A 17458-nucleotide genomic window follows, 5' to 3' on the forward strand; every position below is an offset into this window, starting at 1 on the left:
TCATTTTGCCTGTTGCATGTATGGTACTGTCTTATTACGTGAGTGTTCCACAGACTTTTCTAACATTCTTTCAGTGTTTACTGTACCCTGTATTATGTCTTGGAGGGTAGCCCACACGGCACTTCTCCTGGAACCAGCTGTACCCTCTCAACATATACCCATATACACACGATTTAGTGTGACCTTTCTACTTATACATCTTAAGGTAGGGCTAATTAGGGGAGCTTAGGGTCAGCAGATGTACAAGATGGGGTGACAGTCATTTTAGGGTGCCAACATCCACAAGTAGGAAGGTGTTCAGTATGCTCTAGGTCTAGATCATGCACCCCTCCTCACACCGAGCCTTGTGTGTTTGAATGCTGCACTGAGCTAAATCAACACGCATACAGATTTCTAGCTTAGACATAGCTGTTTTTTTATTGGCATTGCCTTCGTGCAATGACCATTGTCCCTTACACTTTATCCCCTTCAGCTTTGTTTGCACAGCTCATCTATATTTTTTCTTCCATTAATGAGGAGTTTATGAGTGATACCGTCGACTTTAATTTAGTCCCCATCAACGTCATCTGTAATTGCCGAAAAGCGAGCGGTAGCGCCAACTGTTGCATCTACGTGTTGGACCTACCCCTGTAGCTATACCTTTTGTAATGTGAGGTTACACTATCTCTTTGCCCTCTGATGATTAGGAACTACACTATTCTGAGCTATGGAGACGTATAGGGTGTCATCTGTTACCCCAGCAGTGACTAACTATAGTTCTCTATAATATCAAACATCCCAAAAGAGGGATTTTTGGTTCTTACCATAAAATCTTTCTTGGAGCCTTCATTGGGGGACACAGGTAACCATGGGTGTATGCTGCTGTCGCTAGGAGGCTGACACTATGCAAATAAAGAAGTAACTCCTCCCCGGCAGTATACACCCTCCGACAGACACCAGGCAACTCCGTCTGTGCAAAAGTAGTAGTAGGAACAGGTATCATAAAACTCAACCTATGTACCAACCCACAACAACGGCACGTTAGCCAACACGGTACAACTTCAAGGGAGGGTGCTGTGTCCCCAAATGAAGGCTCCAAGAAAGATTTTACGGTAAGAACAAAAAATCCCTCTCTTTCTCGCTTCATTGGGGGACACAGGTAACGATGGGACGTCCAAAAGCAGTCCCTAGGGCGGGATATTCTGCAGAAAAAGAGTTAGGTCGGCCGGTGAGAAACCGCCGCCTGCAGTATCTTCCTACCCAGGCTCGCATCTGCAGAAGCCTGAGTATGCACCTTGTAGAATTTTACTAAGGTGTGAATGGATGACCACGTTGCGGCCTTGCAAACTTGCGAGGCCGAAGCTTGGTGACGAACTGCCCAGGAAGCTCCCACAGCCCGGGGAGAGTGAGCCCTCACCCCCGAAGGAGGATGCCCGTCTTGGACACGGTATGCCTCCAGAACCGCCAAACGGACTAAAAGAGCAATTGTGGACTTGGAGGCGGAGAGCCCCTTTAGACAACCTTCCGAGACGACGAACAGAGAATCGGCCTGACGAAAGGAAGCAGTTCTGGCAAGATAGATCCGGATAGCCCTGACCACATCCAACTTGTGAAGGGATTTCTCCAAGGGATGAACCGGGAAAGGGCACAAGGAAGGGAGGACAATGTCCTCATTGATGTGAAAAGCTGAGACTACCTTCGGTAAGAAGGAAGGAACCGGTCGAAGAACCACCTTGTCCTACTGCACGACTAGAAAGGGAGAGTGACAGGACAATGCTGCCAATTCAGAGACTCTCCTAATCGAGGTGATTGAGACCAAGAAGGCCACCTTCCAAGACAGAAGAGAGAAGGAAATATCCTGCATAGGTTCAAAAGGCGCACGCTGGAGGGAGTCTAAGATGAGGTTGAGATCCCAAGGCTCGACAGGAGGATGATACGGGGGAGCTATACGAGCTATACGAGAAACACTCTGAATAAAGGTCCTCACCTGAGGAAGGGAGGCTATGTCTTTTTGAAAAAGGATGGACAGAGCGGAAATCTGATCCTTCAAGGTGCTAAAGGAAAGACCCGAATCGAGACCCGCTTGAAGAAAACTGAGAAGGGATGGAAGGGAAAAGGTCATAGGAAACAGACCGTTGACCTCGCACCATCGGAAAGAGGCCTTCCAACATTGTAATATATACGCGAGGAAGCCGGTTTCCTCGCCCTAAGGCTATGTGCACACTTTGCGGATTCCACTGCGGATTTTTAAGCAGCGGAATTCCAAAATCCGCAGTGAAAACCCATTGCGGTTTTTACTGCGGATTTATCGCGGTTTTTACTGCGGTTTTTCATCTGCATTTTCCTATTGGAGCAGGTGAAAATCCGCAGAAAGTGACATGATGCGGAATGTAATCCGCAGCGTTTCCGCGCGGCTTTTTCTTCAGCATGTGCACAGCGTTTTTGGTTTCCCATAGGTTTACATTGTACTGTAAACTCATGGGAAACTGCTGCGTATCCGCAGTGGTCAAATCTGCTGCGGATCAACAGCAAAATCCGCAAAGTGTGGACATAGCCTTATAGTCTGGATGACGCTGTGAGAAACCCGCGTCCTTCAGGACCGCGGCCTCAACGACAATACCATTAAATTCAGAGACCGAGAATTCGAGTGGAAGAGGGGCCCCTGCGAAAGAAGATCCGGTAAATCCAGTAGCCTCCATGGAACGTCCGATAGCATGTTCACCAGTTCCGCGTACCAAGCCCTGCGAGGCCAATCTGGAGCTACCAAGAGCACGGGGACCCCTTCCGACTTCATCTGCTTGACGATTCTCGGGATCAAGGGGAGGGGGGGGGGGGGGAAACAGATACGGCATCTGGAACTGGCCCCACGAGATCACGAGAGCGTCGCATCCGATGGCCATCGGATCCAGAGATCTGGGAGCGTACTGGGGAACCTTGTGGTTTGCCCGGGAGGCCATTAAGTTGACGTCTGGGACGCCCCACCGCTGACAAATCTGGCTGAAGATTGAGGGATGGAGAGACCACTCGCCCGCCACGATGCCTTGGCGACTTAGAAAGTTGGCTTCCCAATTGTCCACCCCTGGGATGTGGACGGCTGAGAGCAAGGGAACGTGGTTTTCCACCCAACACAGAATCTTTGCCACTTCCGTCATGACTTGACTGGTGCGAGTCCCTCCCTGATGGTGAAACAGACAGTCCAGGGAAAGCGGATTCCTGTCCCAGGCAGCTAGAAGGGCCAGCTGGAGGGGACGAGAGTGGAACTGAGCATAGGGGACCGCTTCCATAGAAGCGACCATTTTCCCCAGAACCCTCATGGCGAGGCGGAGGGACAGAGCGTTCGGGCCCTTTAGCGCTCTAACACCCAGACAAAGAGAAAGGAACTTCTCCTTGGGGAGGAAGACCTGAGCCCGAGAGGTGTCGAATTCCATGCCCAGGAACTCCAGACGTTGGGTTGGAATCAAGGATGACTTCTGGTAGTTGATTATCCAGCTGAGGCGAATAAGCATGTCCAGAGTAAGCTGGAGGCTCTGGCTGCAATGCCAACGGGACGAACCCTTGATCAAGAGGTCGTCGAGGTACGGGATTACCAGAATCCCCTTTGAACAAAGAATGGCCATGACCGCTGCCATGACCCTCGTAAAGACCCTGGGAGCAGAGGCCAGCCCGAACGAGAGAGCCGTGAACTGGTAATGATGTTCTTGGATCGCGAACCGGAGAAACCTCTGATGCTGTACGCACATCGGAACGTGGAGGTACGCATCCCGAATGTCCACGGAACACAGGAACTCTCCTGGTTCCATGGACGCGACCACAGAGTGTAGTGATTCCATCCTGAAGTGTCGAATCCTGAGATGGCGGTTTAACCACTTGAGATCCAAAAATAGATGGAGAGAGCCATCCTTCTTTGGGACCATGAACAAGTTCGAGTAAAAACCTGAAAACCGCTCGTGATAAGGAACCGGAACTACGACTCCTGAGGTGAGGAGTGAATCGACGGCCTGGAGAAGCCCTGGGAGATGGGAGGACTGTTTGGGAGGACGAGAGAGCAGGAAACGTCTTCCTGGGGGCGAAGAAAATTCTATCTTGTAGCCTGAAGTGACTATCTCCCTGAACCAGGCGTCGCCGTATACCGATAGCCAAACTTCCGAAAACAGAAGAAGTCGGCCTCCCACCCTGGAAGGATTTCCAGGTGGGGGCGACCCGTCATTTATTAGCAAATCTGTGGCCCCGAGATCCAGATGACTTTGAGGGGTGGCTCTTAGCTCTCCAGCACGGGGGAGGCCCGAAAGAGGGCTTCCTCCGGTCTCATTGTGAGGAAGAGCGGTCCTGATTGGGGTTTCCTGAGGAGGTAAAGGACCCAGGGCTGTGGAGTCGATGAGCCACAGTTGCGACTCAGACTCCTTCATAAATGGCCAATTCGTAACAATAAATGTACTGTTGTAAAATATTAACATCGTGCTTATACAGTTTCTCACCATCAGTAATCAGACCACTTAGAGCAAAAACTATATTTATTAGAATACAATTCGAATATAGCAAATAATTTATAAACTTTTCTAAACTCTTGTAAGTAAATATGCAATAAACACTTATGCAGTTAATAAGAAGAAATCTATAAATTTGTCCTCAGAATAAGTATTGCCTCTGTCAGATCCTCCTATGGATGCCCTCAAATATGATCTATGTATTTTGAGAGCAGAGAACAACCTCTCTACACTAACTTGGGTTGGTGGCAAAGCGCACTCGGGCAACATCTCTGACAATGTCAGGATACAGAGGAATCGCTTGTTGCACTGTTATTTTTGATGAACGGTCAAATTTCTCAATTTCTTTCAGTGCACATGAAAAATTCTGCTGAAATGTACTGGCTGTGTTCTTTGATGGGGTTGACTTCTATGCGGGAACGTTTTTTGCACGGTCCTTGTGATCCAAATATTTTTCGAAATTAAATTCTTCATCAGTTGATGAGGGTGAAGATGTGGCAGGACAACCAAATTCTTCTTGTTCCTCCTGACTGTTCTGCAACCCTTTCATCCTTACTGCTATTTCAAACAGAGCTACTTTTCCTTTAGTTAGCTGTTGATCATCTAGAACAGACCTGGGCAAGATGCAGCCCGCATCCGGCCCGCCTGATGATTTTTAACGGCCCGCCAGCTAGCTGTCATTTCTGACAGCCGCCCGCGGCACCGCTCGGCCAGCCGCCAGATGCTTATGAGGGCTGGCGGCTGGAGTGAAGGCCCCACACGCTGCGCATCGCAGCGCATACAATTCCTCCAGGCTGGAGTCCTCCAGGGTCAGGATGTGATTGACACAGCATCAGGAGCCTTTGGCTCCCGGCTGTGTCAATCATTCTTGTGACCGGAGGCAGCATTATGCCACCGGTCACAAGAGGCAGAACTCCGCATTGACCCTGTACGTCACGTGCGTACGTTACTCCAGCGCCGCGCGGGATGTGCTGCATCGCGGTGAAGAACGTTGCTGGCTGGTGGTGTCCGTCCTTCGGGTATCAGCGGTGGCGTATCCAGGGGGCCCCGGGCGCAGCCACTGTATGGGGGCCGTAACATTTGTGCAGCACAATATGTGGGCCCCATATAGTGCAGCACAAACATTATGGCCCCATATCCTGCAGCACAAACAGTATGGCCCCATATACTGCAGCACAAACATTATGGCCCCATATAGTGGGGCCATAATGTTTGTGCTGCAGTATATGGGGCCATAATGTTTGTGCTGCACTATATGGGGCCATAATGTTTGTGCTGCACTATATGGGGCCATAATGTTTGTGCTGCACTATATGGGTCCATAATGTTTGTGCTGCAGTATATGGGTCCATAATGTTTGTGCTGCAGTATATGGGGCCATACTGTTTGTGCAGCACTATATGGGGCCATACTGTTTGTGCAGCACTATATGGGGCCATACTGTTTGTGCAGCACTATATGGGGCCATACTGTTTGTGCAGCACTATATGGGGCCATACTGTTTGTGCAGCACTATATGGGGCCATAATGTTTGTGCTGCACTATATGGGGCCATACTGTTTGTGCTGCACTATATGGGGCCATACTGTTTGTGCTGCACTATATAGGGCCATAATGTTTGTGCTGCAGTATATGATATGAAGCCATACTGTTTGTGATGCAGTATATGGGGCCATACTGTTTGTGCTGCACTATATGGGGCCATAATGTTTGTGCTGCACTATATGGGGCCATAATGTTTGTGCTGCAGTAACATAGTAATGTAGCGCCCCCACTGCCGCAGGGCCGAGGGGTACCCGGTACCAGGCCTCTGAGTCTCTGCTCTGGGGTTGTCACGGTGGCTAGGCCCGGTCCGTGACCCTGCTGTGGGGCGTACAATAAAGGTGGTGGTATAAGATGATGTTATGGTGCAGTGTAATGCCGGTCGCAGTTAATAACGAGGACACCAGGTTGCAGTCTCTTTACCTCTTTACTGAAGGTCTCAAAGTCCTCAATCCGGAATACAGTTAACCAGGCTGCGCAAGTCCGGCCGGTCCGATGGCACCTCCAGAGTTCCCATTGCAGGTGGAAATCTGTGCCTTCCTACTAGTGCTATGTGTTGTGGTCCTCCCCTGCTGAGCTTACGGGATAGTCCCCACAACTGTTGTGTCTGTTTCTCGTGTTCCCTCACAACAACTCGATTAGATGATCTTCTGCTAATCCTCCGTCCCTCCCTGGTGTTATGGTTGGGACGCACCCGTATGACGGGTAGGCTCGGAGCTCTTCCGGGACCCTAGAGTCGCCCCTCTCCAAAGGTTGCCCCCTATGTCTGCGTAGGTGATTTAGGTGAGACAGCCCGCCTGTGACTGACTGTCCTGCCGTTGGTTTGAAGTATGGCTTAGAGCTCTGTACCTCCTCGGCGTTGCGGCCGCCGGTTGTTTGCACCTCAGTAGGATGTTGCCTCGATCTTACAGCACGACTCCTACTGGTATTCTCCTTCTTGCTTTGATCTCGTTTCTCACTCAGCACAATAAATCTCGCTTCTTGTCCTTTCTTAGGGCACCGCCGCTATGAAGTGCAGGCGCGGTCCCGTAGCTTTCTCTGTTTGCCAGGCCTCTGTCAGGATCCCACCCCTGACAGGGACCCTACCGAATCTTCCTCTACAACACCCTCTGCCACACTCTACTTTGTTGTGCATAATTCATAAGGCTAGATACAAAATCAAAGTGCTTAAAGCGTTTAAGAAAGTATAGTTTTAGGTAGATCAAGCCACAAAGAGTAAACATACTTAAATAGTGCCCAGTGCTTTTAGGTGTAGATGCAGTAAGCCACCACCCCTGACAACGCCGTTTCTCCAGATGCTTTTTCAAACTGGGCGTAAATTACCAGATGATGGTGTCAATATATATCCCAGTGGAGTGTACTGATTGGCTATCGCATTGGTGGTCAGCGGTTATCGGCGCATGTCGGCTCGGCACGTCCTTCCTGTTGTAAAGTAACTTCCGGTGAAGTGGCGCAGGAACACACACGTGGACCGCATATCGTTCCGTGATGAGCAGGACAGGAAGTCAAGGCGGCATCAAAACCGACATGCATGCAAGCCGACACCAGTGAAGACTGAAAGGAAGATCCATGAATAATTATGGAGCTGTGCGGTAGTAGCGTTTTGCAAAAGGGGCAAGAAATAAAATGTAAGAGGAAAATAAAATATATTGAGGGAGGGTCCATGGATAATTATTGAACAGTGACATTGTTTAAAAGGGATAGTACCACTAAACATGAAGTGTTGAAATGTATGGAAAAAATAAAATATAGTGAAAGGAGGATCCATGAATAATCATGGACCTGTGCAGGGGTGAAGTTTTATTAAAGGGGGATGGTACCACAGTGTGTTAAAACACTAGGTTAACCCCTTTCCAACAACAGGCGTAATAGTACGCCGATGCCGGACACTATCCCTTTGATGTGGGCTCCGGCAGCGAGACCTCATCTTTCCCAGCACACATCAGCTGTTTTGAACACATGACATGTGCCCATAACAGCCGTGGGTGGAAACGCAATTCACCAGTGGCTATTAAGTTAAATGCTGCTGTCAAACTCTGACATCGGCATTTAACATGAACTTATGGCAGTCGTACCGGAAATCCCGCCCACCTGTGACCCAGTCACGTGATCGAGGGTCACCGACAGGTCGGCATGACAACCAGAGGTCTCCTGGAGACCTCTATGGTTGTCACTGCCGGATTGCAGTGAGCACCACCCAGTGGTCGGCGCTCAGAGCAAGCGAGTACCGTATACACTCGTGTATAAGCAGAGCTTTTCAGCATTTTTTTGTGCCAGGAGCTGGCGCACACATCATACTCTCCTACCTGTGAGCCCTCAGTGCTGGCACTGCATCTCTTTCTGGCCGAATATATGTGTTTGATTTATTTAAATTGGAGGTAATTTTTGCCCTTTAAAATAATTTTTGTGTTTCAAACTATAGTTATCTGTTTGCAACATGGTACCTTAGTGTGGAATCTGAGTAAACGTACCCCAGGAGTGACTGGTTCTCAGTGATTGGTTGTAATCCCCCCAGTGGACTAAGGAGTTTGAATCTGGTATCCCAGTAGTGATTGCTCACCAGACACACACACACACTTTCCTACCAAGTCTCTCTATACCAGTAGTGTAGGACTACCAAGCAAGTGTTTTTAAATTTGCATGTTCATTCCCATTAATTGATTTTTTAAAAAGATTAACCTTTTATAGGAGTCTTTAGTTAAGGCTTTTTGACTGTCAATTTGTGATAAAATATTTGGCATTTCTCCCACCGGTTTCTCCAACCTCTGCTAATGGGGGCATTACGCCATAGTTTGACTAATTCACGTCTAGCTGTAGCCTTACTTATGCCAGTCACAGGAGTAAAACTGGCGAGTGCCACTTGTCAGATGCTCCAGATTTCCGAAGAGGCATGCACCTTTTTACAGAACAGCCCATCTTGATGAATAGGGACTTATTTTGAACAAGATGTGAATAAGACCATACTGTAGTAGCTTATAACAGTAGACAATTTTTATAATGTTTTTCCTTCCCCAGATAATGCAGTACGTATACCTTGACAGTTATAACTCCTTTACGACCAACTTTTTTCATAGCATCTGAAATTATTTTGCCAATTTCTTTATCTCCATTAGCAGATATTGTGGCAACCTGTATAAAAATACAAGGAAAAAAAAACATTAAACTTTCATATAAAAGACTCGAAATGAAAAGACCCAGGTTAAACATAATGAACCCTTGATAAGGGGGACATGCTGGAGTCAGATGGAATAAGGAGTGTGGTAGTTGACTGTAGCTGGGTGTCCATCTCCAGCAGGTGTACATGCACGAAAATAATGCACAGCAGCGCACACGTTTGCGCTGTCAGCACCTTTATAGTCTATGGGCCCTATCGACGCATACACTGAATCCTGCTTTGCAGGTGGATCAGACGCAAGCACCAACGGGACCAACAAACTGGTGCCAGAACAGTGTTAAAGCACTTTAATCAGTATGATCACTGACACCATCTATCCTGTAGATAGAAACTGCAGAAGCATGTGTATGCAATCAAATTAATCTAATCACTCAACAGCCAAAGTGAGGAAGAAAGGGGTCTGTGAGCTAACTAATCTGGAAGTTTTTATTCTCTTTACATTTAACGGTCATAAAACAAAAAGATCTCGAACGTGCATTTACAACAAACAGAAGTGTAAAGCATGGCCAACAATAACACCAACTTCTGTTTGGGCTGACAGCAGTCAAATGAAATATGCAAAATAAATTTATAAATACACCAGACTGACCGAGATTCAACCACATGGCATCACCCAAAAGGCCTTTGGTTATGTAATCACACAATCTCTCAATAGTAGCTTAAAGAGTAACTTATTTTATTTTTTTCATAAATAAGTACATGTGTAAAAAAGAATCTTTGTAATATCTCTTTTTAGGCTAGTTTCACATTTGCAGACGAGGGCTTTGCGGAGGACTGCGTAGTTCCTCCGTTAAGCCCCGCCCACTGTCACGCCTCTTCCTTCAGCTCCGCCTATGTCAGAGTGTGTCCTGCGTAGCCCATCTTTAACATTGCTAGGATTTACAATCATAATACAATGTATAACACACACTATTTTGAACAAATAAGCTCACTTTTTCCCTGAAGAAGCCCCGCTTTAGTCTACTTTCACACATCAGTTTTCTGCCTTCAGGAATAATCTGGCTAATTTCTTAAAAAACGTATCCTTTTTGTTTTCTCAGTTGTTTTAGCACCGGATTACGCCCGATGGCCACACGTTTCATCAGTTTTTTGCCGGATCCGCCAAAAATGATTTTTCTGGCGGACGGAGAAAACGTCCAGAGGAAGGTTTCTTCTGTCCAGTAAAAAAAAACGCCCAGTGACGGTTCCAGCCATAAACGGATGAAACGTGAGGTGAAATGAGTGAATCAGGCTACAGATTCCAGTATTTTTACACCGAGCATGCCCCGCAGCTTCGTTTTCCATCTTTTTATGGAACAGGAAGTCCTAACTCTATGCCCGGTAAACACGTGATGGGGGGGGGGGGGATAAGCAGGTGCTGTCATGGGCTCTGAGAAACACCGTTATCGTGAGTACCTACGCTTTTCTCAGTCGCCCATGACAGCACTACCAGAGAGAATTGCGGAGATTATTGCTAAGGGAGGGACCACAGCCTGCAGAACCCGTCTTCCGAAGGTTAAGTCAGATGAAGAGGCTAGGTCTAAGCGGTAGTGTCTAAAAAAGGTTGAAGGTGATGACCAGGTGTCCGCCTTACAGATTTGGTCTATTGATACCTCCGACCTTTCGGCCCAGGAGGTCGCCATAGCCCTTGTAGAGTGGGCTTTCAGACCCTCTGGAACTGCGATCCCGGTGGACGAGTACGCCAGGGCTATCGCATCTGTTGTCCAACGTGCTATAGTGCCTTTGGAGGCCCCGAGTCCTTTCCTGGGTCCCTGGAAGCAGATAAAAAGACCCTTCCTTCCTATGCTGCTGAGTGGTTTTAATATATTGAACTAGACACCTTCTCACATCTAGTGTGTGGAATTTTTCTTCTTTCTTATTTCTAGGGTCTGGACAGAAGGAAGGAAGGATTATTTCCTGAGACCTATGGAATGTGGACGCTACTTTAGGTAGATAGGCAGGGTCGGTTTTTAGTACAACCTTATCATCCAGGATTTGTGTAAAGGGAGGGTTTGCAGACAAGGCTTGAAGACCACTTATTCTGCGGGCTGATGTCAGGGCTATCAGGAGGGCAGTTTTAAGTGATAGAATCCTAAGGGGTACTGATTCTATAGGCTCAAACGGGGATTCTGTTAAAGCTGAGAAGACCAAGTTCAAATCCCAGGTTGGTAATCTTTGTATAGTTACAGGTTTAGACCTTGCGGCTGCTCTGACAAACCGTATTACCCAAGGGTTGGCCGCTAGGTTTTCACAGTACAATGCTCCTAGGGCTGCTATCTGTACTTTTAAAGGTACTTACTGAAAGGCCTAGGTCTAACCCCTTTTGTAGAAATTCTAATATTTCAGCAACTGGGACCCCGTCTTGCAACCTAACCCCGGATGACGACAAAAATTTCTTCCAAGTTTTGCCATATATTTTTGTGGTCACAGGTTTTCTACTTTTCATTAGTGTAGAGACTAGCTTGTCAGAAAACCCCCTTTCCTTCAATAGTGACCTCTCAAATTCCACGCTGTCAGGTGGAGATTCTCTGACTGAGGGTGGAACACCGGTCCCTGTGACAGGAGGTCCGGAAGATCCGGAAGGACCCAGGGATCGGTGATCGATAGCATTCTCAGCCAGGAGAAACAGGCCCTTTTGGGCCAGAAGGGGGCTATTATGATGAGTCTGGATCTGCCCTGTCTGATTTTTCGCAGAACTGCTGGAATGAGGATGATGGGAGGAAATGCATATGCAAGAGTCTGTGTCCAGGGAATCGTGAATGCATCTACAGAGGGTTCCCCCTGGGATCTAGGGAGCAAAAGGTTTTCATCTTCCTGTTGTGTATGTTTGCGAAGAGGTCTATTACAGGGATTCCCCATAGATCTGTAATTTTGTTGATGTCCTGATTTACGGACCATTCCTCTTGCTTTAATTGGGTATGACTCAGGAAGTCCGCTTTCTGGTTCTCTACACCTTTTATATGTAGGGACGATAGGGATAGAAAGTTGTTCTGTACCAGGCTGAAGATTTCGGAGGTGGTTTTCAGTAATGTTTGAGACCTGGTCCCCCCTTGGTGGTTTAAGTAGGCGGCTACTACTCTGTTGTCCAAAAATATTCAGACATGATGCCCTTGTAACTTGTCTAGTAAGAATAGTAGTGAATGACTCACTGCCCTCAGTTCTTTTTGGTTTGAGGAAGCCCCGAGTTCCTGACTTGTCCATGCCCCCTGAGCGACTCTTGTCCAGATGAGCCCCCCCACCCTGTGGGACTTGCGTCTGTGGTAACTATCGGAAACACCTCTATTACCCAGGGAATCCCTCTTGATAGATTGGTGGGATTTAACCACCAAGCTAGAGAACGAATAGTAGGCAAACAGTCATGCGACCCTCTAACCGTCCCCTTAGCAAATTCTGGTTCCTTAAAATGTCCCACTGGAGGGGTCTCGTGTGGAGCTGTGCCCACTGAACTGCTGGAAGGCAAGCAGAGAGGGACCCCAGTAACGACATTGCCTTTCTCAGAGACATGGATGGGTTTGAGCAAGCTTCCGACACTGGATGTATTATCTTTTGTCTTTTCTGGACTGTGAGGCGACATTCTTGAGAACTTGAGTCCAAAGTGAGACCCAAAAATTCCTGAACCCTGGTTGGTTCTAGTTTCGACTTTTGAAGGTTCACCAGCCAGCCTAATTTTTTTTTAGAGTGTATCACATGTTGCATTGCTGACGGCAGAGTTGGGCCGAGCATTGCGACGGATTGCCACACATCGCATCCGTTGTGCGACGGATGAGTCGTGTTTTGGCGGACAGTCGGCACAAAAAAACGCTACATGTAACATTTTTTGTGCGACGTTTCCGCCATTTCCAACCGCGCATGTGCGGCCGGAACTCCGCCCCCTCCTCCCCGAACCTTACAATGGGGCAGCGGATGCGTTGAAAAACTGCATGTGCTGCCCCCGTTGTGCGGCGCTTTCAACGCTAGCGTCGTTGCGTCGGAACGTCGCATTGCGACGTGCAGTGCACGACCCTAGTGTGAAAGTGGCCTAATCTGTCCTTTTATGACTACTGCCAGTCTGAGGAATTTTTGAGAGTTCTCGTGGATGGGGACGTGATTATACGCGTCGCTGAGATCTAGAACTATCATAAAACAGTTTGGAAACAAGTTTTTTATTGTTGACTTTACTGACTCCATTTTGAATCTCTGGTTCTTTACATAAGTATTTAACTTCCGTAAGTTTATTATAGTCCGGAAGGTCCCGTCCGGCTTGGGAACCAGGAATAATGGGGCGTAAAATCCCTTCCCTCTCTCCAGAAGGGGGACTTCCTGGATGACAGCTTTGTCTATCAGTTTTAAGATTTCTAGTTCTAGAGCTTCTTGTTGTTGAGGAGAGGACCTCAGCGGTGTTACCACATAGTTTCGGAGGGGGGGGGGGGGGGGGGGGGGGGGTAGGGATAAAAATTCTATTCGAAGCCTTGCACCTATTAAATTTAGTATCCAAGGGCTGGTTGAAATTTTCTCCCAGGCCGGGAGGAATTTTGTCAATCTCCCTCCCACCTTGGGGGAGACGTCACTTGGGGGGAGAGTTTCCTATCCCGTGAGGAATTACCGAAAAGGACAACCACCCCCCCCCCCACCCCGTCTCCTCTTTTCCCCATCATCCCATCGCTTTTGTTACCTTGGTGGTCTTTTCCTAAAAAAAAAAACAAAAAAAAACTTACTATTCCGAAAGGACCGCTTAGTGAACATTGGGGCCAGGTTGGGGAACCCTTTCTTTTTGTCACCTGCTTTCTGCAGGATATAGTCCAGAATCTCTCCAAAAAGAAAATTGCCCTCACATGGGATTGAACAAAGTTTTTGCTTAGTTTGTAAATCACCTGGCCAGCTCTTTAGCCATAAGATTCTACGCGCTGCATTCGAAAGAGCTGCAGATTTAGATGCTAGCGTAATTGATCTGCCAAATATGCCACGGCTCCTCTAATCATAGGGATAGACCAATACCTTATTTCTGGGCACCCCATCCCTTAGCTGTTGTCAACCCAGATCATTAGGGATCGTGACGTGCAAGCAGCTGCTATGGCTGGTCTTAAACATTCCCCTGCCGACTCCCAGGCCCCTTTAAGAAAAGTATCTGCTCTCTTGTCAAGAGGATCTTTCAGGGTTCCCATATCCTCGAATGGTAACGCAAATCTTTTTGTGGCCTTCGCTACCGCAACGTCGAGTTTGGGTGCTTTATCCCATGAAGTAGAAGCCTCCTCTTCAAAGGGATATTTCCTTTTAATAGAGGGAACCGATGCATTCTTCCTCTCTGTTTTTTCCCACTCCTTTTTAATTAACGCTTGTATGTTTTCATTAAGGGGAAAAACTTTACGCTTTTTTTGGCATAGTCCTCCAAACATGATGTCCTGTCCTGTTTTGTCAGGACGAGGGTCCCATACCCCCATCGTTGATCTTACTGCCTTTACAAGGGCGTCAACCTCATCTAGGGGGAAACAATGACGACCTCCACTCATTACCTGAAGAAGAGAAGGAGTCGTCCTGTGTATCTGAGTTTCCACTCTCAGGGCTGGAAGAATCAGAATTCTTATAAGGAATAGGTTCTTTCCTACTGACTTTCTTTTCACCTTTAAGGGAGTTAAACACAGTTTCCACCTCTGATTTAGTTACGGATCGTAACTCAGAGGCGAAGTTTGGGGTCTCCTCACAGAGGACTCGTCCTATACAGGAGTCACATAACTTCTTATCCCAAGATTGCGATAAAGCTTTTTCGCACAAGGGGCAGGTTCTGTGTTTTGTTGTTCCCGTTCTCTTCCTTGCCTAAGATAAACAGAGAAGAGGAAACCACAATAAAAAAAAAAAAAAAAAAAAAAAAAAAAAAAAAAAAAAGCTTTCACGAAGCTCACTCACCAATCTGACGCAGCCACAGGTACCAGTTCTGGAGGAGGGGGTAGGATCCTGAGACGTGAGATCCGTAGGCGGTAGCTGGTTCGCCACGCTGGAGTTCTTGCTATGCTGCGCGGAATGGCTACCAGACCAAGAACTCCGGGTGCCAGCAGAAGTTAGTTTTTTCTGTGCTTCCGGCTTCGGTCGCTGATGGTGGCGCTGCTGCTACAGTGGCGGCGGCTGGAGCTGCTGATCGCTGTCTTCCATGGTACTACCTTGGGACGGCATGCAGCAAGAAGATTCCATGTCAACCTTCTTTTTAAAGCTTGGCGCTTATTATCAGCCACTCCCCCTGTGGCTGCGTTATTGAGGAAGCGTTCATTTCTTTTTTCAAAAAACTCTACTGTGCATGCGCGCGCAGTCAGGCACCCGGAAATGAAGAAATCTGGTTCCGGGGCAGCGCCATCTTGGTGCACCTCACTCACTGCGCTGCCCCGAACCGGAAGCTCCCTTACCACCTCCGGTGCGGCGCCATCTTGGAACACCGGTGTCCTGTGCGCGGCAGAATGCCGGAAGCCCCTAACTCCTATCCGGAGTGGCGGCTACGCTTCCCCCCACTCACGCTCCGGACCCATTGGTCGTAGCCGTGGTGGCCTCGGATACCGCACAAGCCGTGGCAGGGGCCTCCCCGCTGCCAGAACTCGGATTGGCCAGCTCCGGATTCCTCAGTTGGTTCTTCAGGTTCCGGTCTTCTTAGCAGGTACCGTCCCTAGAAGGTTCCCAGTCAGGGACAGGAAACCAAACTGATGCAGGGGAGAGGTACCGCCCTTTTATCCTGTAGGTTTCCGGTCCCTGAAGGGCGGATCCCCTCTCTCTGGTAGTGCTGTCATGGGCGACTGAGAAAAATTCATATTTTTTTTTTCCACAAAAATGATTTTTAGCCAATTTTTTATTTTTTTTTCCAAGGGTAACAGGAGAAACTGGACCCCAAATGTTGTTGTCCAATTAGTCCAGAGTATGCCGATACCCCATATGTGGGGGTAAACCATTGTTTGGGCACACGGCAGAGCTCAGAAGGGAGGGAGCACTCATTTGACTTTTTGAGAGCAAAATTGGCTGTCGCGTTTGGAGACCCCCTGATGTACCTTAACAGTGGAAACCCCCCAATTCTAACTCCAACCCTAACCCTAACACACCCCTAACCCTAATCCCAACCCGATCCATAATCCTAATCACAACCGTAAGCCCAACACACCCCAAATCCTAATCTCAACCCTAACCTCAAACATAACCCTAATCCCAATACACCACTAACCCTAATCCAAACCCTAACCCTAACGCTAAACGTAACCTTAATGCCAACCCTAACCCTAATCCAAACTCTAATCCCAACCCTAACTTTAGCCCCAACCCTAACCGGAAAATGGAAATACATACTTTATTATTTTTTCCTAACTAAGGGGGAAGAAGCCGGCGGCCAGGAGAGGATGCAGGAGGACCCAGGGACACCGGTAAGTATGACAGGGTCCCCGATCCCCCTATTTCTCTGTCCTCTGATGTGCGATCACATCAGAGGACAGAGAATGACAGTTTGGTTTTTTTTGTCGCCGGTAAACTGCTAATTACCGGCGATCACAAAACAGGGGTCGGTAAAACATCATGTTCTTTGGGGTCTCAGCTACCCCCCGCAGCCGAGATCCCAAAGATCTGCCAGGTGCCGACTGGCGGGAGCATTGCGCCCGCCATTTTTTGGCGGGAAGAAGATGGCAGCGCCCATGGCGAACCACGAGGAGCACCGGGGGAAACGGGTGAGTATCGGGGGGCAATCGGGGACCCCATTTCTCTGTCCCCTAATGTGCGATCACATCAGAGAACAGAAAAATTAAATGGCAAATTGCGTTTTTTTTTTTTTTTACGGCCGGCGGTAAACGGTCAATTACCGGCAACCGAGACCCCAGAGAAAATCCGACTCTGGGGGGCGCTATACACTTCTTCCACAGCGCTGTGGTTTAAGTACCCTTAACTACCGCTGTTAAAAGGCGTATCAGCGCTCGTTAAGGGGTTAATGGGCATTTTGCCTCTTTATTGATGTATCATTCTTGTGATTATTTACTATTCGCATCCAAGTCTCTATCAGTATCCCTTTATTGATACATTTGCTTTACATGCGGTTCTTTTACCCTCACAAAAACATCTTGCAGTAATGATGTGCAGTTATTTGATCTATCAGGGATGGCAGGCTTGTTAACTATATCCACTCTGTTCTTGTGCTTTAACTACTAACCACACCATCTTGTCAAAACCAGTTACGTGGTTTTCAATTGCTTGCTTATTTATATATTATGATGATCTTTATTGTTTATATGCATGTATTTATCATCCTTATATAATTCTGTGATCAGTGGGGTTAGAGCATTACATTGAATTATTTTTTTCATATAAC

The 17458-nt window shown here is 47.8% G+C and overlaps 1 protein-coding gene across 2 annotated transcripts in view; it reads right to left on the reverse strand.

Annotated features, from left to right (window-relative positions):
* HSPD1 (heat shock protein family D (Hsp60) member 1) overlaps positions 1-17458 on the reverse strand; it is a 270102-nt gene that overhangs the window by 192379 nt on the left and 60265 nt on the right. For both annotated transcript variants that reach the window (XM_077275640.1, XM_077275641.1), the window contains exon 5: positions 9039-9134. In XM_077275640.1, coding sequence (XP_077131755.1) covers positions 9039-9134 — 96 coding nt within the window. The remainder of the gene's footprint in view (positions 1-9038; positions 9135-17458) is intronic.

This window comes from Ranitomeya variabilis, chromosome 7, assembly GCF_051348905.1.
Source record: "Ranitomeya variabilis isolate aRanVar5 chromosome 7, aRanVar5.hap1, whole genome shotgun sequence".
In the NCBI taxonomy this organism is placed as follows: domain Eukaryota; kingdom Metazoa; phylum Chordata; class Amphibia; order Anura; family Dendrobatidae; genus Ranitomeya; species Ranitomeya variabilis.